This window comes from Pogona vitticeps, chromosome 2, assembly GCF_051106095.1.
Source record: "Pogona vitticeps strain Pit_001003342236 chromosome 2, PviZW2.1, whole genome shotgun sequence".
Taxonomy (NCBI): Eukaryota; Metazoa; Chordata; class Lepidosauria; order Squamata; family Agamidae; genus Pogona; species Pogona vitticeps.
Genome location: NC_135784.1, coordinates 266,291,833 through 266,315,178, shown reverse-complemented (window position 1 = coordinate 266,315,178; position 23,346 = coordinate 266,291,833). Strand labels below are relative to the sequence as shown.

The following is a 23,346-nucleotide window of genomic DNA, read 5'->3' as shown; positions in this document are numbered from 1 at the left end:
TTTCCATGAAACCAAACCTGGACAAGCATAGCTTGGGAGACAGTGGCATATATAAATATGATCATTTATCCAGACAGAAATCCACTCAGGAGACCTATATTTTGCCAACTGGCATCTATTTTTTTCAGTTGATTTCATCTTGCAGTTCACTTCAAATTTGTGAGGTCACAAGAAGCTCAAGTAATGTTTAGATGCTATCCCATTATTATATAATAAAAGCTATTTTTTAATTTTTATTAAACAAACATCCAACCTAAACAACATAAACCTAACACCACAATAAAATACAATTACTGTACATAATACACCAGTCTCACTTTCACCCTCAGGGCTAGCATTAATAATATTTTTAAAATTCATTCAATCCGTTTTTCCTCCAAAACCTCATTGTTTCTTCTCTCGGCGTATACCCCTTCCCTCTCTGAAATATATATATTCCAAAAATATACTCCGTATTTTTAAAAAACCATTACTTTTGATAATCATCTTCTTATTTCTATATCACATGTCAATTTATCATTAATTGCCATATACCATAATTCTCTATACCATTACTCTAAATTAATTTGGTTATCATTTTTCCAATTTCTTGCAAAAATTAGCCTTGCTGCCATAACCACTAAATCCTTATTTTCTTTCAACAATTGATCTTTCTTAACCATATTCACTAAAGCCATTGTCGGGGACATTTTAATATTTGATCCAGTTATTTCCCTTATTTCTTTAAAGATTCGCATCCATTCTTTCTTTCTTATTTCACATAACCACCACATATGTAAATACGTCCCCTTATCTTTTTTACACATCCAACATAGTGATGATACGTTTTTATTTATTATATTCATTTTTACATGTATTAAATAGCACCTCCATATTACCTTATAACAGTTTTCGTTTATCCTTACAGACGTGTTCTTCATAATTCTTTGATCCCACGTTTTATCCCATTCTTCTCCTAGTGCTTCTTTATCCAAATCATGTTGCCACTGTACTGTTAATTCTTGTGTGTCCTGTTTGGCCTGAATTAATAATTTATATATTTGACTCGCAGTTCCCTTTCTTTCTGTCTTTTCCTCTAGTTTAAATTTTTTTTTCAATAATCTCTTCAAATTTTGTCATTTTTGTACTTTTCCTTTCATTACTTTTCCATTCCCTTGTCCACCTTTCTATTTGAATCATATTAAAGAAGAAATCCCCTCTCCTTCCAAAATCTCTTTTCTATTTCCTTTATCTTTCATCTTCTTCATCCAATCTTTTATCTTATGTATCCCTTTATCTTTTAATATGTTCTTAAGAGTTTTTTAAAGATTTTCTGGAAAATTCTTTAAATCCACAACCTGGTATAAGGGAGAAATCGGTGAGCTAAACTTTTTTTTACCCCTAAACTTTTTCCAGTTTTCCAACATATTTTTAAGGAAAGGGTTAGTAGCCTTTTTAATCTCTTCTCCAATCTTTTCTTCAAACAATATACTTTTAATTTTTTTTTCCTTACCATGCATTTCTATTTCTGTCCAAATTAAATTTTTATTACCTTTAATAATATCTGGGATACTTCTGATTTGATTTGCTCTATAATATAATTTTAAATTATGTAATCCAAGACCTCCATATTTTTGGGTTACGTACCATAATTTTTTATTAATCCTCACTTGTCTATTTCCATTATAGTAACAATTTATCATTATCTGCCATTCTTTCAATTGCTTTTCTGTAATCTTTATAGGAAGCATCCAAAATATAAAATTTAATTCAGATTTTTTAAAAATTTTACATAATGCTATTCTATCAAACCAGGAAATCTTTAATTTTTGATAACCTTTTATCCATCCAGTTATCTCTTTTTTTTTCAGTCTATCCGAATTTATTTTAATTATATCCTGTAAGTTCCAGGTAACATCAATCCCTAAATATTTAATAATATTTCCCATTTTTCCTTCAAATATTGTTTTCATTCTTCTTTTCTCCTCATCCGAGTGGTTTAACAATAAACATTGACTTGCCCCAATTTACTTTTAATCCTGTCATATCCTCAAATTCCTCCATATACGTCAATAAATGTTCTAACAGTAATTATTGAACCTTCTTTATCCAATCAAAAATACTGTTGCTTGATAAAATTAGTTTGACAGCCTCTTGTTCCTTCATTTTTGGCTGCCTGTTGGCACTTCCAGTAACATACATTAGCAGACAGCTGTCTCTAATCAATAACTTGTTAAAACTTAGAATAGATCAAAATTAGTTCTAAAAGGAAAGACAATGATGCATGAATAATGGCATGATGCTCTGGAGTTCATATCAACAGATCCTATTTTGTTTCAAATCAATGTACAATGTCCATAATAACTGATTACTTTCACAGCACTAGGAATATTAACAGAGTTGAGGCAGGTTTGACTTTCAGTGCTTATAAACATTGCAACTATTATCTTGTTTTCAAAATAGGGTACACCAAGGCAAAAAGGTGTGGTCTGTTACAGTACAGTAACTACTTCCGTAGTGGTGCTCTGTAGTTGCTGTCTTAAAGTATGGGAAATATTAATAAATGACAAGATGTACAGAATCTTTCTGTATATTACATGCCACATGTACCATGTACAATTTGGTAATTCTATCATGACAACACACCTTTAGTGGGACTGAACAGTGCTGAGTACCAATGTGGCTTAGTACCTGGCTATCCAAGCCTCTATACATCTTCACAAACTGTGACTATGTTGAGGCTTAACATAGTGCCATCGTATGTTTGAGGCTAAGAGAAGCTAAGAGGTTCTATTATAATGATAGCAGAATCATGTTTTGAAACACAAGCAATGTTCTTGACTATGTGCAGTCTTGCTCTGATGTTTTAACACAAAGAACTAGCTCCTTGCAATTTCAGGCAGCCTAATACAGACAACTCATCTGAAAGGAAATCAACTTGACCAACACAGGAACTTCATGCTTTTGACACAATTTGTTTGGAGACAAGGGTGTTTGGAAAGAGGTTTCAAAAAAGAGTATCTGCCACCATTCGTTCTGTTTAAAGAACTGAAAATCCAGAGATTCAGTCTCTAGCCTCCTGGGTGAAATCCATCAATAGTTGTTTTCTATAAGGGATACAAGAGACTGACACAATCTGTTTCTAGAGTGACTGTCAAGCCAGCAAAGCAGGTTCTTCTTTGCTCATGTATCTATATGACTACAAAGGCCTCTGTTTCTATTTTCAGATGTTGATCCTATTCCACTCATAAATCAAAATGGTTTATCTTCAAGAAATCAAGCATAAAGCCTCCCAGCATGTAAGTTTATTGACTTTTCTGCTTTTCTAAAAGTCATACTAGAATCAGAACTTCACCAATTTGATCCTCAAGAGACTATATTATACATTCACTCTTGCTGCACTCTTGATATTTTCCAATCATCTAAGTACGAGTTCTCTGAACTTGCACAATTTGAGTCTATCGTTGGCAGGATCCGCTTCTTTTGCATTATTAAATAGGGCTGAGACAGTACTGTGTTTTCTCCGAAAGTAGTTTATCACAACTCACAAAGCTCTCCCTTCCAAATGTCAGAACTAACCCCTTCCACTATACTAGGTGTTATCAGCAATCTTATACTCAGGCTTACGTCCAAATAAAATAACTGTCTCTAGAAAGAGATGAGGTGAGGAAGATACCAAATACTGAACCTAAGGAGGAAATGTTAAGCAGAAGGCAAGTCACTAGATAAAATCAAAAGGATTAAATAATGACCATTTCCCATTTGCAAGAATTATTGGCGGATTGTCAATTATTCTGGTCTGCAGTTTTTCCATGGATTCTGAAGAGGATGGGGAAGAGGTAAATATTAGTACTACTCACTTTTAGACCAACTGTTTTTTGCAACCTATATATAAGGGCTTGGGGAATGGGAGAAAAAACAGGCTCATGTTTCCGAGTCACCTTCAACTACCGTATACCTATGAACAATTGTGAATTATTTTAAACACTTTAGAAACATTTATCATATAGAAACAACGAGGGAGAAGATCTTTAGTTTTAATGGACATTGGCTATAGAAAAACAATTGTTGTTTTAACAATTAGTATGCAATTTTTTCAATGTGAAAATTAAGACTCACCTTTTAGTTTAACCAACTATCAAAAGATTGCTTCAACATAAATGTGCCAAATTAATACATACACTTTAAGGCTGTTAACGGAGAGCCCAAAACTAAATATTTGCAATTGTGGTATTCATCATTAACATTATAGTGCAAATGTTGTAGGGAGGAGACAGATTCTACGATAGGCTACAGCTGGGATCTACATTTACCATTGAGCACAATATGGAAGCATTTTTTTGAAGCAGACATTTCTTATTGTGCAAAGGTCATCATTTATGCATGGAAACCCCTTTGGAAGGGGGAGAAACATTTGGGAACCTATATAAGAAAATCCATGCATATTCCAAAGGATTCTAGCAATACTTAGCAAAACATTGATATGCCCAACATACTCACTATTGAAATTGTGGCCATCATTACAAACAATTTCCTGGGTTTTTTAATACAGAAAATCATCTATGCAACTAGTTGAGTTACCAATCCTCCTTCAAAAACAACCAAACGCACACAATCTATTATAAAGAGCAGGATGCATCCAGGGGAAAAAAGATTAAACAGGTCCTCACATTACGTGATCCCACGAGCTACTGGGGAGTCAAATGTTTCAACAATAATAAAAATAGACCACAGAATATTTATATTCTGAATGAGCATCATTTGACAAGCAATAATCCTATTAATAAACTGCTGACAGTATATTTCTGGTTTAGAAAAGTTCTGTTTGAAATCCAGATATGTAATGTCATTGAAAGTCTTTTCTAACATCTACTCTGAGTGAATGTTTTCAAAGTGGTACTGAGCATCAAAAATGGAAGCAATCAAGTGACTGTTAATCGGACTCAAAATAAAGAAGTTGTAGAAGACTTGCTTTGCAGACAAAAAAAAACCTGAGCTTCAGTCCCGGTCATCTCTCAGCAGGGTTGGGAAAGGGAGTTGTCTGAAACCCTGGAGAGTCATTGCTGGACAGGATGATTTCCCTATATAATTAGTATTAACCTAGATTGCTCAATGATCTGGACAGGTAAAAAAAAGTAGCTTCCTATGTTCCTGAAAGTGTACATGAAGTGTACTGGGACCACTGCTGTTTTAATTTAATGTAATATATAATTACATTTCCCATAACTTCTTGCTGAGTTACAGAGCAACTTTAGGGAAGGACTTTTGGTGATTAGAAGTGCTTCCAGATGGATGACTACCAGAGCAGATATAGGACTCCTATTTTTTTAAATAAATGTTTCTTTACTTGTGACTCATTACTTTTAAAGCTATGGCTGATTAGTATTTTTCATTAGTGAAGTAGTAATTTGTTACGTTATAAGCCATTTTAAATGCTTACAAAACAACATTGTGCTGAAGACCCTGTAAAATTCTGTGAATGATGCAGTGTGATGGGACAGTAAACACATCATTTGGAAGCACTGCCATGATCACATGACTCCATGGGGAACCATCAGAGCAAAAAGGATTCTAAGCTAGATGGTATGTCATTTCCTCCACTCTCTAAGAAACCATAATCATTCTCTTATGTCTAAACTAGTGCCACAAATGAGATTACTCCTTCCACTTCCACTAAAGGTCCTTTAAAATACCCCAACCACATCAACCACAAAGACTGACTACCTCTAAAGTGCGTGGGCCTTTTAAAGCTTACAGCTAATAACCAACTGGAGTGAAGCCTGTGAATGATCTGAGCTGACCAGCCTGTTTCAGCTGCAGGGTGTGATCAGATGGGGAAATAACTTTGTTTGTGGCATGTACAGTGTAAGCCATTTCCTGGGGACCACACAAAGTATGGCCAAGATGGAACTTTTTGGTCCAGCGGCAGGGCTTCTCTTTTGGGGGGGGGCTGGGCTAGACTGCTCCCAGCAAAGAGACTCTTTCCAGTGTGATCAGACATAATCCTCCCTTGCAATTGCTATCTAATTGCAACCCTAGTGGCTGGAATTTCCTTGCTGGGAACACAGTTAATTTCCTGAAGGTGTCCTTCAGCCACACAGCTTCTACAGAACTCTGTCCAGGGTCCTGAATATTTCTTCAGTTCTGCTCTGTCCAGCTGTGTAAGAAACCGGCTTTACTAGAAAAAATTGCAGCACCTACCATATGTTCCATAACTGAACTTGGCCTATAACATCAAGATATGATAGAGCCCTGCAGGAAATGCAGTGAGTGCAAAGAACCCTAGGGTATCCCAAGAGCCAGCTTACACACTTGATGTGAACTCCAAGGGCTTCTGTTTACCAAATCCTTCCCTACCTATATAATAACAGTCATAGAAATGCAGACCTGGAAGAAACCCTATGGATCATCCAGTGCAGCCCCTGTCAAGGAGGCACAGTGGGGAATTCCCAACCTCTAGCGCCACATATCATTTTAAACCTGAAACCTGTTTAAAAGGAAGGCTGTTATCTTTATAAATCACTATGTTATAAAATACGATTTGCCAAGAATAACTCAGAAGAAAATTAACATATAGAACATTTTGTACTTTCCTAGAACTGCATATCCTATAACTGATCATGCATAAGTTTCAAGCAGGAATCTTTTTCCAGTAAGCTTCCAGAAAAATAATAATAACCATGAATCACACTTGAGCAATTTAGGACAGCCTGCTGCACTCAGCAGCCAAAGTAATTATTATAGATCTGCCTATGCTCACACATCTAACACTGTCAAGAAGCATCTGTCCAGATATTATACGGCTGCAAGTGTAAGTGGCAAAGTCATGACTGTAACTAACTTTCTCATACTTAATTCAATGAAAAATGCCTGCAGTATTTCCATGTTATATAACAAAAGAGTCTGGTGATTATTTTTTCCTAGCGAAAATCATGTCACATCTCCCCACACTGATCTCAATATAAGGAGATGAAGGAGTGTAAGTGAAAATTCATAAACACAGAGAACATAAAACTACCAATATACAGGATGAGGAACAGAGTGCGAGGTATCTGCAATAGCATATAGTATGACAGGCTTCCTTTCAGAAACAGGAACATCTCTTGTTACAAGTCAATGAACAGAAAAGTGACATTTCTAAGGAAGCCACCACAAAACAATGGCTGAGATTCTGTTGTATAGCATAGGAAGTCCCTCTAGACTAGACCCACTGAATCAGTGCAGATTTTGTCAATCTATTCTTCTACAAGTGTCATTGACTCAAATGGGCCTACTCTAGTGACTTACTTTAGAGTAGTAAGTTACAACTGAAGTAGATCTGTTTGAATCAATGGAATTTGTGAGGAACTGGCATACCAAAATGCCACTGATTCAATTCTAGTGCAACTTGCTACACTAAGCAACAGGATTTTAGCCAATATATTCAACAGTGGGAACAACAGTGAAGAGCTTAAGAGGCATCTTTAAGACTAACATACTTTGTTTGGCATACAGCTGTGTGGATTGTAGTCTACTTTTTTCAGATGCATGAAGTATAGCCTCAGTGAACTGACATTCATGTACATTTGCTCAAATGTCTGTTCACTGAGGCTGTGGAGCTGTATCTGAAGAAGTGCAATACAATCAATTTAAGCTTAAACCAAAAAAGTTTCTTAGGCTCTGAAGTGTCACAAAACTCTCAGTTATTTTTGCTGAAACAGATTACAGACTAACCCATCTAGCCCTCTGGAAATGTAAGCTCCCAGTTTACACTCCACATTAGATATGGAATATTTGTATTTTTCTCCCAGGGGAGATGAATGTCGCCACCACAGGTGACCAAACCTGTTTGAGCCTCCCCCCAAAACCGAGCTGTCCACTTACTGCTTGCAGCCTGGAACACAGGACCATCCTCGTTTGCACCACACAAATCGTGGAAGTAGCCTGGCTGGGGCTTCCCCACCTCCCTTTGCTGCTGACCAGTCATCCCACCTCCTCACCAAAGTGGTCAGCAGCAGAGGGAGATGGTGAAACCCAGCTGGGCTACTTCCACGATTGGTGTGGGTGGCATGAACAAGGATAGCGACACTGCTGCTCCACAAGCAGTAAGTGGACAGCGCAGTTCGGGGGGGAGGGTCAAATGGGCCTGCCACCTATGGTGGCAATATCTATATTCGTTTCCCCCAGGAGATGAATAAAAATATCCCATATCTACTCTATATTTTGCAGCATGGCTGGCTCCTGACCCCATATCCAGAACACTCCAATCCACAACTATATCAACTTCCTCCCAAGTTTATACCCCATATAATAATTCAGACACTTTCTATGTGACATCCAATATGAAGTTTTAGAAAACATTTCTTCAAGTGATTATTATAGTTAGCAACCCAACTTCAGTCAGGTGTCATAATACAGCAACTATGAACTATGCTGTTCAGCATCCATATGCTGTTTAATATCTATATGAGACCGCTGGGAGGGGTCATCAGGGGATGTGGGGCATCGTGTCAACAATATGCCGATGACACCCAACTCTACATCTCCTTTTCACCAACTGCAGGTGATGCCATTCTGTCCCTTCAGTGCTGCTTGGGGGCCATACTGCAATGGATGCAGGAGAATGGGCTGAGGCTGAACCCGGACAAGGCGGAAGTTCTGAGGGTGGGAGGCCCCGTGGCTGGCGGCTTGGGTGACTCTCTCACGTTTGGGGGGGTGACCCTGGCCACGAAGAGTAGGGTTCGCAGCTTGGGCATATATTTGGACCCGACACTCACCATGGAAAAGCAGGTGGCATCAGTAGTCCGCACCGCCTTTTTCCACCTATGGCGGATTGCCTGGCTGCGGCCCTATCTAGACACGGGGGCACTCGCTACCTTGGTGCAGGCGCTCGTAATCTCAAGATTAGACCACTGTAACGCGCTCTACGTGGGGCTGCCTTTGAGGCTGATGCAGAAACTTCAGGTGGTGCAAAATGCAGTGGCCAGACTCCTTACTGGAGTGAGAAAATACCAACACATTTCTCCAACTCTGGCCGCACTGCATTGGCTGCCCATTCGTTTCCGTGTCGACTTCAAAGTCTTAATGCTTACTTATAAGGCCCTAAACGGTTTAGGACCTCGATAGTTGGTGGAACGCCTGCTCCCATCAAGGTCTACCCGGATCACCCGTGCGAGTCAGGAGGTGAGGTTGAGGAGCCTGATGCCGTGAGAGGCCCGGAAGGAGAAGACACGAAACCGGGCCTTCTCGGCGGTGGCTCCTCGTCTATGGAACAACCTCCCTCCGGAGATTCGCACAGCACCTACGCTGGGAATCTTTAAAACCCAATTAAAAACATGGTTATACATCCAGGCCTTCCCTCCAGTCAATACCTGATTTCTTTCTATTTTCCTTTAATTTTTTTCCTTCTACTTTATTACAATTGTTATTGAATGACTATGCACATTCTTGAGTTTATTGTTTTATCCTATATTGTAAGCCGCCTAGAGTGGACGAGTAGTCCAGATAGGCGGGGTATAAATCAGATAGATAGATAGATAGATAGATAGATAGATAGATAGATAGATAGATAGATAGATAGATAGATAGATAGATAGATAGATAGATAGATAGATAGATAGATAGATAGATAGATAGATAGATAGATAGATAGATAGATAGATAGATAGATCTACATGAAACTGCTGGGAGAGGTCATCAGGAGGTGTGGGCTGAGGAGTCAGCAATATGCTGATGACACTCAGTTCTGCCTCTCATTTTCCACCAATCCAGGTGAAGCAGTTTCTGTGCTGAACTCGTGTCTAGACTTGATAATGGACTGGATGAGGGTTAATAAATTGAAACTCAATCCAGACAAGACGGAAGTTAGTGGGTCCTTTGCTGGACAGGCTGGAGGGCCATTTCCTTGCCCTGAATGGGGTTACACTCCCCCTAAGGGACAGGGTCCGCAGCTTGGGGGTGCTACTGGACCCCAGTCTAACACTGGAAGCCCAGGTGGACTCGGTGGCCAGGGGTGCCTTCCTTCAGCTGTGGAAATTATACCAGCTACGGCCCTACCTGGACGAGCAGAGTCTCATGACAGTTGCACACGCACTGGTAACATCCCACATAGATTACTGCAATGCACTCTACGTGGGGCTGCCTTTGAAGACGGTCCGGCGAATGCAACTGGTCCAGAATCGAGCTGCGTGGCTGGTGAGTGGTGGGGCCACTAGGGAACATACCAAGCTGATTCTGTTTAAGCTACATTGGCTACCAGTTGCTGCCCGGGCCCAATTCAAAGTGCTTGTTTTGACATATAAAGCCCTAAACGGCTTGGGCCGTGGATACCTGAAGGACCGCCTCATTCCATATGAACCTACCCGGCAGTTAAGATCTAGCCAGGGGGTCCTTTTGAAAGAGCCGTCCCTTAAGGAGATAAGAGGGACAGCTTGTAGACAAAGGGCCTTTTCGGCAGCTGCCCCCAGACTATGGAATGCCCTCCCGATTGAGATTCGGCTGGCGCTGACGCTGATGACATTTCAGTGCCAAGTCAAAACCTTCCTGTTCCAGAAGGCTTTTAATTGAAATAATATTAGCTGTGGGTCCGATGGCAATTTCTATATATATTTTAATTGCATTTTAATTGTTCTTAATTTTTATTGTATTTTAAATGTTGTAAGCCGCCCAGAGACATTTGGGTAGTGTGGGCGGCATATAAATTAGATAGATAGATAGATAGATAGATAGATAGATAGATAGATAGATAGATAGATAGATAGATAGATAGATAGATAGATAGATAGATAGATAGATAGATAGATAGATAGATAAACTATTCATAGGAAAGCAGAAGCTATTGACTGAGTGATTTCTAAGAAAAAGCAAAAAGGTGAAAAAGCTCATTTTAACTTAATTGACAAAATCCTCTTGTGTAGCTATGCAAACAGACAATTGCCCAAATTAAGAAATAACAATGCACATCAGTTGTATGCTGAGTCATACTACTCAGCATGTGACAGATACCATTTACAGTGATTTCATAACTTCAGGCAACTCATCTCCCAAAGTGATGCCATTTGTGCAACACCAGCAGAACTAGATAAGAGGATCTGGGATGATACATTCAAAAGGTATATCTTTTTTTAAAAAAGTATTTGTAACATGTAGGGCACAGGACATTTAGCAGTACGTTGCTATTAAATGTCACCTGGGCAGAACTCTAGCTTGCATAATCCTTACTAACAGGATTTAAAAAAATTAAGCAATAGTATGAGCAGAAGGGGAATGATTTCATACATAAATTGTTGACATTGCCATGGCAGCATACTTGCTTAAAGTGTCCATGCTTCAGATTGGCAAGTGTTGTTTCTAACTTGGGCAGCTGGATATCAACACAAATGGAGCTAGAACAGATCCTCAGATAAATATGAAGCATGTTATCATGCTCAAGAAAACCTTCTGCAAGAGTACAACCACCTTGTCATTTAGAAACCTAATGAGAAATCCTCTTGGGGAAAAAAAAGGGGGGGGGGAAACAGCCCAAGATTAACTATGTTCAATAGCCACTATTGATTGTTCACTAAAAAAGGAAAAATAGAAAGAGGGTGAGAAAAAAGAATGGAACTTATTAAACTATTCATCCTGTTGTATTTGTAATGGAGGGGATGTGAATCCATATGTTCCGCATCCAAAGGAAAACATGTGTTCCAACATGGCATATTTAAAGCCACTAGTGTGCAAATCCTTTCTCCTAATGGGAACACACTTGTCACCAAATGAAACTATACTGGTGTAACAGCAGACATCAGGTGACTTCACTGTGTGTACCTTTTTTAAAGGCAAAGACAGGAATCAGATGGACTCTCAAGATGCAGCTATCATTATTCTCCTTGGTTCCTAGGGCATCTTCCCAGATGAAATACCTTTAGTATGAAAATAGTTTTTCCAATGACACTGGAGGGAAAAATTAACCTAATAATGTAAGTAACTTTTTGGGTACACTCTTATTTTTCTCTCCTTCATTTTGACAATGCAATCCTCACTGTAACAGAACCATTTCCTGATTACAATACAAAAAATGCAGAATAGTAGAATTGGAAGGATCATCCAGTACAGCGGTTCCCAACCTTGGGTAACCCAAATGGTTCTTGGACTGCAATTCTAAGAAACCTTTACCACCAGCTGTGCTGGATGGGGTTTCTGTCCAAGAATGCCTGTATTACCCAAGGTTGGGAACTGCTGATCTAGTCCAACTCTTGGAAAAGCACGAAACCCAGCAACTAAAGCATGCCTAACAGATTGCCATTTGACGTTCATTTAAAAAAAATATCCAATGAAGAATCCACCAACTTCAGAGGTAGTGCATCTGATTGCCAAATAGCTCTTACTGTTAGCCACTCCCTATTTATGTTTAACCAAAAGATCTTTTCTTAAAATGTAAATCTACTGCTTTGGATCTGCAGAAAACAAACTTGCCCAATTTTCTCCATGATAGCCCTTCAAATGTTACAGTGTTCGTTTAAACATGACTATAGTAACTCCTCTCGGCCTTCTCTTTTCCAGGGCAGACATGTTCAGCTTCCTCAACTATTCCTTGTAGGTCTTGGTCTTCAGATCTTTTAGCACCCTGGTCATTTTCTTCTGTACACTTTCAGCTTGTTGATATCATTCTTAAACTGTTGTGCCCAGAATTGGACACAGTATCGCAGACCAGATCTAACCAAAGCAGATTAGACTGTTAGTGTAACCTTCTTTGAACTGGATACCATACTTCTGTTGATGAAACATGTATTGCATTTTTTTTTCTGTTGCATCGTACTGTTCAATTAATAATTAGCCTCTTGACTACTGAGACTCCCCCAACCCAGATCTACTGCCAAACCAGCTGTCACTTATGTTATTTTATTTTATATTTATGTATCTAATGTTTCCTTACTAAATATAGAACTTCCCATTTTTTCCTTCCAAAACCCATTTTGTTTGATTTGGCCCAGTTCTTCAATCTGTTAAAATCATCCTAAATATTGAAATATTCTGTTTTCTGAAATATAACCACTCCTTCCCAGTTTGGCATCACCTACAAATTAGATGAGTATCCCCTCCATATCCTCTTCTATAAGGATTTATAAGGATGCTGAACAACATTATGTCCATGATAGAACTCTACCTGTCACTTCTCTCCCAGACTGCAAGGAAATATTGGTGAGCAATCCTTACGCATGACCCATCAACTAGATACAATCTACCATATAGCAGCATTGCCTAGCCCACATTTTATCAGCCTAGTCCATTCAATGGATTTCAATGGGGGGAAAAATTCACCAAAAATTAACGAAGACTCAGAACAAAGCCAAATTAAGTTTGTACATGTTTCACAACTTGCACTGCCGATTCCAAGCATTTAAAACAGGTTTCAAACATTTTAAGACACTTAAAAACGAGCGAAAACGGACATCGTTAAGTGAAAATCCCCCATAGGGAACATCGTTAAACGATGCGGAAAATTCCTCCAAGAAACACATCATTAAGTGAATTCTTCGTTAAACGAAGCAGTCGCTAAGCGAGTATATATATATTTTGCCAGGAAACTTGCTAGGGAGTTAGCTCTGTGCAAGAAAAAACAAATAAGACTATTGCAATATTTTAAAGGTCACTAATTTTATCTGACATATATTTTTGTGGACTTAGCTCAGTTCTTCAGAGAAGTACATGCACCTGAGTAGAAGTGGGCTATAGTTTACAAAAGCTTAGGCCAAATAAAACATTCTAGGTCCTGTAAGAATCTTGGTTGCATAAATGGTTTATGGTCTGAAGGATTCTTGTCAACATGAAGTGCTGTGCACAAAATGAACTTATACTTAAAACACACAATCTTTCGAAGTTCTTTTTCTGCAAAATATTCCCATACTCTCCCATAAGCCACAGCTCCTTCTTTATACATGATGACTATCCCAGGAAATTCCATGCTTTTTACATATAAACATACAGAACACACACAGTTCAATGTCTGTACTTGTAGAGTGGCAATTTGTCAGTTTCAAGAACACATGCTCATCTGAAATAAGCTAGAACATCAACTTGCAGTGAAGGGAGTGTTCATGAAGAGGCCTATTTATAGCTGTAACATTTTGCATGCAACACTTCACCACATTGACAAGGATCCTAAAGAACATCCTGCAAGATTCCATCACGTTCACAAATTGTTTCATAATCATTTTCTGAAGCATTTCAGTCTAAGTAACATTGCTACACATACGGAGACCAATCTTCCCAACATTACAAGCACAAAGTTGCACTGCACCAGTGCTGCAGCAACACAGCATCTTTGAATTTGGGCCCGTGTTCCAGGCAAGGTAATTGCAGAATACTGCTCTTATACAGAAGCATCCAAGTTCCCTCCCAAAGAAAACACAAGTGTGAACGTACACGCATGCACTGTATCCAGATCTGACATTCTGCTCTGTGGCTGCTTCTACAGCCATACATAAAGACCTGTTATATCTCCCTCCTGCCTGACCTTGTGTATGTGTCTTCTTTAGCTCCAATATCAAGAAGGCAACCCTACAAGTAGTAAATGTGTTTTATATTATAGGTTTACTAGAGGAAGAAGTGTAGAGAGATGTTTATGGGATTTTTATCTCAGCTGCTAAAAGAGGTTGACTGGGGTTGGATAATATCACCTTAAATAGGAGGGGGGAATAATTTGCACCAAGAGAAATGCCTTGAGCCAGACCTCCTCCCAAGAGGAAAAAGGTTCCATTATTTCAAGGGAGATGCAGATAATGTATGGTTTCAATTGTATAATCTCAATACCATAAAAGAAAATTCCAGAAATGGTACCAACCACCCAATTCATAAAAGGGATGTTCCCAGCACAGGGTATTTTCTTGTATATTGTTCCATTTTCAATGCATATGGTTAATTTTATCACATTTTAGAAGTCAGTTTTTTCCATTACCAGATAAGCATAAAGAAAACGCAGGATCAACCATTGAGCAATTAAAGAGCTGCTCCCCTTCCCCCCCCCCCAATCCTTGTCAACAGACAAACCCATTTGATTTACTGCAGGACCATTGTAGGATTGCCATTTTATTTCTGTAGAAGCTTAGAAAAATGCCACAAATGTATGCTTGAGTAACAACTGTAACATTAAAGTTTCTCACTTTTGTTTATATTTTAGATAGCCTAGAAGCTTGCTCCTTGAAATTCGACTCCCTTTATTTTGACACAAAGGCTTGCAAAGAGTTTACGCACTCTGTTATCAAGTTAGCTCCAGGAAAAGACATGCAAAGATACAGCTACTATATTGATTTTTGTAACCAAATAGGCATAAACAGAAAACATAGGCAGTAATAAATTAGGCTTAAGAGAACAGCAAAAGCAATTCCAGAACACAGACTATGTTTAACATTTGTTTAGAATGTTACCCTTTATCAAAGTTTAAAGATGCTGAGTACAAACTTGTCCTTTCCATTCCAGACTGTGCAGTAGAAGGCTAAGCCTTCCACTGCACAGTCTATATTAACAATATCTTATATTCATTGTAATGAAGTTCAGCTTTTCCATATAATAAACCTACAGTTGCATGATGGTTGTTATGGGTTTTTCGGGCTCTTTGGCCGTGTTCTGAAGGTTGCTCTTCCTGACATTTTGCCAGTCTCTGTGGCTGGCAACTTCAGAGGACAGGAGTAGCACTCTGTGCTCTGGTGCAGTTTGTTTGGGAGTTGAGTATTTATAGCTGTGGGAACAGCTTTTGTCCTTTTCAGGAGATAGGGTGATGATGGTGATCAGCATGTTTTTGTTGTGCATGTATTGTTGTGATAAGAGGGAGAGATTATCTGTCACTACAATTACATGTTTTGCCTTTTCCATACAAAAACAAAAGCAACACATGTAATGCTAGATTATCAACATGTCCAGTAAGACTAAATAAAATGCACACAGAAAAATAAATGTGAAAAGTATTCTTTGTACAGTAATTATTTCATCATTAACCATGTGCTTATCATGAATGAAGAAAGAACTCCTGAAGAGATGTGGGATATTATACTTGGATCAAAACACAAACTTCACTAAGGATCCACAACATAAATAAAGTGATATAAAATATGCTCTTATTTATAAACACTTGCCTGCAAGCATATGCTGTTTCATCCAATGGGGCTTCCTTCCAAGTCAATGTACTAAGAGAATTAGAGCATAAGTAATAATGCTTTCAGAAAGCAGCCTTTCAATTGCCACCTGAAATCTTCCCACTATCCCCATTAGACTCCTGTTGACATCACTAAGGTTACTGGATTAAAAAGTGCAGTTCTGGAGCACTGTCTAGGTTTAAAAGAAAAGATGTAATCTAAAGTTCAGGTTATCTGAGGACATCCCCTGATTGTGATGTTACTAGTGTACATTTAGTTTATACTGCACTTCATTTCTGCAGCACTATGGCCAACATAGAGCCTAAATCAGTTCCTTCATAGTTAAAATATATTAATTCCTGAACTGAAACGGTAGTCTGTAAAGAGCTCTCTTATTTTAAAAAGGCAGTCCACATCCCCTTTCAAACAGGTCCAGCCCAAAACTACTTTGCTGACTGATGAGAAAACACTGCCTCTAATTCTACATGCATAACTTAACTTGATTCTGGCAGCCTTCTCTACTGCACCTGAAAGCAGCAGGCTTACTTAGGGGATGCCATGCCAAATAGCATCACAGAGCACCAAATATCTCACCTCTACGTCCTGCTTCCCAGCAACTGCTACTTGAAGTGGATGCCCAAGTCTACCTAATGCTAGGGCTAGCTTTGCATCCAGAGTGTATACAATCTTCACAGAATATTCATGTTAGTTTACATGTACGAGTCAGCTAAAGAATATAAAACATAAAAGGTATAAATAAATTCTTTTATTGTGAATAGAAGTTCACTTATTTTAAAATAATTCTCCTTTTAAATAGATTGACTACATGCTACTGGAATAAGTACAGTATATTAACTCAGCATCAAAATACTGATGCCACAATTTATTATTTTATAGAACTATGACTCTGTGTTAGAGAACAAGGTGAATTTATCTGCAAAATTATAAGCATTCAGTATCTCAGATAAATCTAAAGGAAAGCAGGAATAAAATAAGTAATTGATGGTTGCTGTAGGTTTTTCAGGCTGTCTGGCTGTGTTCCTGAGGTTTTTCGTCCTAATGTTTTGCCAATCTCTGTGGCTGGCATCTTCAGATGTCAGGAGTCAGAACTCTGTCTGTGCTCTGGACAGAGTTCTGACTCCTGTCCTCTGAAGATGCCAGCCACAGAAACTGGTGAAACATTAGGAATAAAAACCTCAAGAACACAGCCAGACAGCCCAAAAAAACTACAGCAACCATTGGATCTCAGCCATGGGACCTCAATACCTGACAGATCGCCTTCTCCCACCCAGGTCTACCCAAATCACTCGACAAAGCCAGCAGGGATGGCTGACGGATCTTATGCCGAGAGAGGCCCAGAAGGAAAGAACAAGAAACCGGGCCTTCTCGGCGGTGGCCCCTCAGCTGTGGAACACACTCCCAACGGAAATCCATCTGGTTCCCTTGCTGGGTGTTTTTAAAAGTGATTTAAAAACTTGGCTCTTTAGGCAGACCTTCCCTCCAGTCAATTAACTTAATTTCTGTTGCTGTTTCTTAACTATTTCCATCTTGATAATGTAGATATGTATATAGACACTGGCTTTTAGGTTTTACTATGTATGTTATTTTATCTTGTTTTATCACCCTTGCACGCCGCCCCAAGTAGACTTTGTCTAGAGGGATGGGGTATAAATTCAATAAAAGTAAATTAAACATGAAGCCTTCAAGAAATAAGTAATCACCTGAACATTTGCTCTCTGTATTGGTTCATCAACATTGGTTCTCTATACAGTGGTGCATCACTTAACGATTGCTCTGTTGAGCGATGAAATCGCTTTGCGATGGACTTTTGGCCATCACTGGAGTGATTGCTTAGCGATGTCCGCTATGGCTAAAATTGGCTTTGCGATGATCGCGGGGAAGTGATCATAGCAAAGCGAACTTTTTTAAACAGCTGATAGGCGGTTCCATAATGGCTGCCGCAAAAACAAAATGGCCACCGCTGTTTTGCCTCGCTTTAGAGGCACCCAAAATGGCCACCGCTATGGAGGAATTTCACTTTAAGGTAAGTTTTTAGCCCATAGGAACGTATTAAATGGATTTTAATACGTTCCTATGGGTTTTTTAATATCGCTTAGCGATTAAATCACTTAGCGATGTTTTTTCCGGAACAGATTAACATCGCTAAGTGAGGCACCACTGTAACTTATTTTTCATGGGCCACTGCTCCTTTTCTATGAATGCAGGCATGACTCTGCCTTTGTGTACATGTGCTTGAATGTGGTAATACCTGGTTTTCCTGAAAATAAGCCCTAGTAGGATTTTTCAGGATGCTCATAATACCCTACCCCAAAAATAAGCCTCAGTTAAGTGAAACCCTAGCCTCCACCATTGTGCAGCAACTAGAAAAGGATGACATGACTGTATTGGAGTAAATGTAGATTGCTGTACATGAAAAAAATAAAACACATCCTGAAAATTAGCCCTAATGCCTTTTTGGAGCAAAAATTAGTATAAGACTCTGTCTTATTTTCAGGGAAACATGGTAACAACATAGAGGTTGACTGGCTAATAGAGATGCTGCAGCCATTACCAATATATTTAACTCTTGTTTACAATTTTGATTTCCCTACTGTCCCATGTCAAATGTGATAAGATGTATTCACTACTTGCATAGTATACACAGTGGTGTTTCACTATCATGAACACAGTTTTCACTATTTAGTTGTTCTTCAAACAATCAAACAGAAGAACCAGCTTTACATTCTGATGTACAGTACATATCAGAACCTGAGCCTGCTGCTTCCACCCAAACATTTTTCAGGCCAGCTGCAGCACTTTGGTCAAGCTGGATGACTTTGGCAAACTCACAATTTGGACAGAGGAGCAAACTGTACAGCAGCTTGCATTGAGGGTTATATTCCATCTAATTCTGAAAGCCATAAAAAGTACACAATATGACTAGGAGCCATTTACAGCCTTCTACTATACAGAAAGTAAAAGTCCAGGAGCTGTTGGAACCACCTCTTGTAACTAAAACCCAAGTACAGTAGTCTTTCCAAAATTAAAGAACAACACCAGAATCGAAAACCCCAGAGAACATTCTTCTGGATACAAGAAAATGCTACCAAGGGAATGTTTTGATGTAAGGAAGCCAGGTACCTACTTTTTCTCGCCTTTCTCTTCCAAGGAATGCAATCTTCTCTTCCCTCCCGCCCCCAATGACTCCCCAAAACAGAACTGAACAGCAGCAAGTTAACTGTTTAAATCAACCCAACTTGTCCGTAGTAACTTCTTGCACTGAAGAAGTTGTGGCTTTTCCACAAGAGAGGTCACTCTTTGGGACAGACCGGCTGGAGCGATAGTCACCAACAGCATTCTCCAGCTACAAAGTATCCTCAATGTAGCATTTACTGAAGCAGGAACACATCTAAACGTCTCCAACCAACTTTCACTCTTCCACGGAAACGTGAAACACAGCGTAAAGGTGCACGTTTCTAGCCTTCAGGTGTCCGCTAGCACTCTGAGCCTCATACAAACATGCAGGACGACCCCCACGTGTGGATAATAGGAAGAGACTCGGGGAGCGGCTTGGGGATCAAGAAGCGGAGGCGCCCGCGCCTTCTCACCGCCACCCGAGGGGTCTTCGCAATCAGCAGGCAAACTCCAATCGCGCCTTAGCTCGCCGGCGCGTTTACAGGGAAACGCGCCCCTGCCGAGCTCTGCCCGCCCAAAGCTGCAGCTGTAACTTCTCGAACACTTTCCTCTCGGGACGCGCCAGCCAGCGCGATCCGCGCGGCCAGACCCACGCCCGCGGAGCTAAGCCGCGGACCGAAGGGACACCTTCCCGAGCAAAGCAGATCTCCCTCTTTCTCCCCCTCCCCCACCGCCCCCTTCCCCCCATTTGCTCCACGCGAGAAGCACAGCCAGGTCAACAAGGGACGCTACCTGCAGAGCCTTCGGGGCCGCGCGAGGACTCGCCGCCGGGCTGCTCCCGGCCGTGCCCTCGGCCTTCCCTCTGGCCTTGCCCTTGGTCGGCGACTCCTGCAGCAGCTGCTCCAGGCAAGCGGTGCCCGGCAGAGAGGAGCTCTTCTGGTGGGACAGGGGCGCGCCGGGCCGGGGCGGCGGCGGCTGTGACTCCTCCCTCTGCTCGGCTTTGGCGGCGGCATCCCCGCCCCCCCGCTCGGCCCGGGCCGGCGGCAGCGGCGACGAGCAGACGGAGGGCGACGCCGAGGAGGAGGACGAGGGCGCGGCGGCGGCAGGGGGGTGGTCGTCGGGCCGCCGGCCGTGGTGGTGGTGGAGCAGGTGCTCCCGCAGGCGGCGCAGCGCCGAGCCGGCTTCGACGGTGACGGCCTCCAGGGGCTCGGCCGAGGAGCAGCACAAGTTGGGCTGCGAGGACGAGAAGACCCGGTCCAGCACGTGCTTCCGGCGCCGAAAGCCGCTCCACTTGGCGCTCCCGCCCAGCAAGTCCCCCTTGCCCGGCGGCGGCGGAGGCGGCGGGGGCTGCCCGCCTCGGGCGCGAGGAAGGGACGGCGAGGACTCCGCACTGCGGCGCTCGGCGGCCCCTTTGCCGCTGCCTTTACTCTTGCCGCCCAGCTGCAGGTTGCGCCACAAGCGGGCCTGGAAAGAGGACGCGGGCTCCGGGTCACCGGCTTTGCCCTCTCCGGCTGCCGCCGCCGCCGGCTCCTCCACGGACTCTTTGCCGGGCTCCATCCTCTTCTCTCCTCCCCGCCTCCTTCCCTTCCTCTTCCTCCTCGGACGCCCCCCTCCCCGCCGGTAGCGGCTGCCCTCGCTGCTGCTGCTGCTACTGCGGAGCGCGGCGGCTTCAACCCACTCGGACCGAGCGAGGCGCGTGCGCTTGCTGTCTAGCACCGCAGTAGGCGGGAGCTTCAGCGCGCCAGTCGGTCCGCCGGCTGGCTGGCGGGCTCCTCAGCCTCTCTCTCTCTCTCTGCACCCGCCGGGTGGCAGCCTCGAGTGGGCGCGAAAGCAGGAGCAACAACCGCCGCCGCCGCCGTGTGGGGAGTTGGGGCAAAGCGGTAAAGGAGCCGCTGAACTTGGGGGGGTCTCACGCGCCTGGCGCGTCCCGGTCGCCGAGCAGGACTTGTCCTCCGGCAGCCGCTTGAGGCGCCCCTCAGGCGCTCAAAGGAGGGCGGGCTGCCCAATCAGGACTCGGAGCAAACACGTGTGGCGCGGGGAAGACTCCCGCCCCCGCCTCGGCGCGGGCGCCTCCCAGGAAAGCGCGAGGGCGGGGAAGCGTCGCGCCTCAGGATCCGCCACAATCCGGCAGGCGGGAGGGTGTGCCGGGCTGAGCCTCGGCGGAGGGACGAAAGTTAGGGTCAAGAACGTTCGAGGACAGGCCGGGAAAAGCTGAAGGACAGATCTGGAACATGAGTTGCTCAAAGTAAACGCCGGCCCGCTCGAACTAGCCCAGTCGTGCTCGAAGCGTGAAAGCTGAGCAACCGTATCGCCTAAGTTTTATGCGGAGGAAGAGGTAGCAGTGTTAGTGCCTGGCACTGAAAACAACGCGTCTTCTGGCACCTTGAAGACTAGGTTTTATTTAGCAAAAGTTTTCGTGGAGTGTCGCTTCAGATCTGGAAGTCGCCTACAGTTGGGGAAAGCTTAGACACGGATAATCAACTCTGTACTTTCCCTAGTTTTCAAAATACTTACAAGGTATTCAGGTTTGCCATTCCCTTCTGGAAATGCTTCCAGGCCTCAGGCTACACAGGGTGGCTCTTCTGAGGAATCAAACTCCCAGCGCTGGCTCCACATCCAGGCCCCCAATTTACTGAAAGCTAGCTAGTATCAAGCAAAAATAGATTACTGTTTAATGTGCCACAAGACCCCCTTCTTGTTTCTACTTATTGTCTAAGTCACGGGCCAGGAATGATGGTTTTTCCAGCTGTTTTGGACTCTTATCTCCCAGAAGCCAACATGATTAATAGCAAGAGATTAGTAGTACAAACCATCTGGAGCACTAAAGGTTCCCCATTCACAGGTTGCCCTCATTGGCGAGCTGGAGCTAGACTGGAGGCAGGAGGAACACCGGCCAGTATAGTAATTAATGGTCATGGGATGTGGTGCCCTGCCTGAACCAAGCATGGAAGCTGAAGTTGTGTGAGCAAGTTGTTACAGACCCTGGTGCAGAAGGTTCCACAAGCATGAAGAGTACATGTCAGGTTTGCTAATCTCTGTATGACATAATAAACATATATTACCCTGTTTCCCCCAAAATAAGACCTATCCTGAAAATAGACCCTAGTATGATTTTTCAGGATGCTCGTAATCTAAGCCCTACCCCAAAAGTAAGCCCCAGTTAAGTGAAACCCCGTCCTCCACCACTGTGCAGCAACCAGAAGAAGATATGACTACTGTATATTTGAATAAATGTATATTGTTATACATGAAAAAAATAAAACATCCTCTGAAAATAAGTCCTAATGTGTTTTTTGGAGCAAAAATTAATATAAGACCATGTCTTATTTTTGGGGAACCACGGGTAACACCTAAACAATTGGTACCTTTCAATGCCTTTTAATGACATCATCACCCTGTTAACTGATACATCTGCCTCACTCCACAAAATGATTGGTCCAGCCCTGAGATAGGTCAGGAGACATATAGAGCACTACATTTTTTCTTAGCCTGCTGCTCTCCAGGTATTCTGGTCTATAATAAACTGAATTTTTGGCTATTGACATGTCGACTGGGGTGGATGAGCACTGAAATTCTATACATCTGAAGGGCATGTTGTTGAGGGAAGCTGTGTTACACTTCAACCTACACAAAAACACTTGTTAGGCTATGTAAGAGTCTGAAGTCCTCACTCACCCATGAGGTGGAGTGTGCTAGTTGTGAGGATAAAAGGGGGAGGAGGAAGGATTAAAAGTTCGTGAATAAAAGACCTTTGTCCATAGCGTTGCTGTTCTTTACAACATATGAGCCCAGTTTTCTGGAAATAGATGTTAAGGGTTTTGTTGAAACTAGTTAGTTGGTTAGGCATCCTTCAGTCTCGAAAGACTATGGTAACGTGCTCTGTATGGAGGACTTGGAACAGCGCCTAGTGTGGCTGAGGAGGCCAATTCGAGAGTGACAATCCCTTCCGCACTGAAGACAAATCCAATCTGTCCCCTGTCCGGCTCCCTGGTTTTGCTGCTTTTGTGACTTCCTCTTTGCCTCGGCCTGCTGGGCAAGGGTCTCTTCAAATTGGGAGAGGCCGTGATGCACCGCCTGCCTCCCGGCTGAATGCTCAGATGTCAGGGTTTCCCATCTGTTGAGGTCTATTCCTAAGGCCTTC

General features: G+C 42.0%; 1 protein-coding gene across 12 annotated transcripts in view; it reads right to left on the bottom strand.

Annotated features, from left to right (window-relative positions):
- MCTP1 (multiple C2 and transmembrane domain containing 1) overlaps positions 1–20,971 on the bottom strand; it is a 247,541-nt gene extending 226,570 nt beyond the window's left edge. For 11 of the 12 annotated variants that reach the window (XM_072992521.2, XM_072992524.2, XM_078386294.1 and 8 more), the window contains exon 1: positions 19,998–20,888. In XM_072992521.2, the coding sequence (XP_072848622.2) occupies positions 19,998–20,762 (765 nt within the window). In that variant the 5' untranslated portion in view covers positions 20,763–20,888. Of the gene's footprint in view, positions 1–19,997 lie in introns of all 12 variants that reach the window. The other variant, XM_072992519.2, reaches the window with a different exon arrangement.
- Between the last annotated feature and the right edge of the window lie 2,375 nt (positions 20,972–23,346).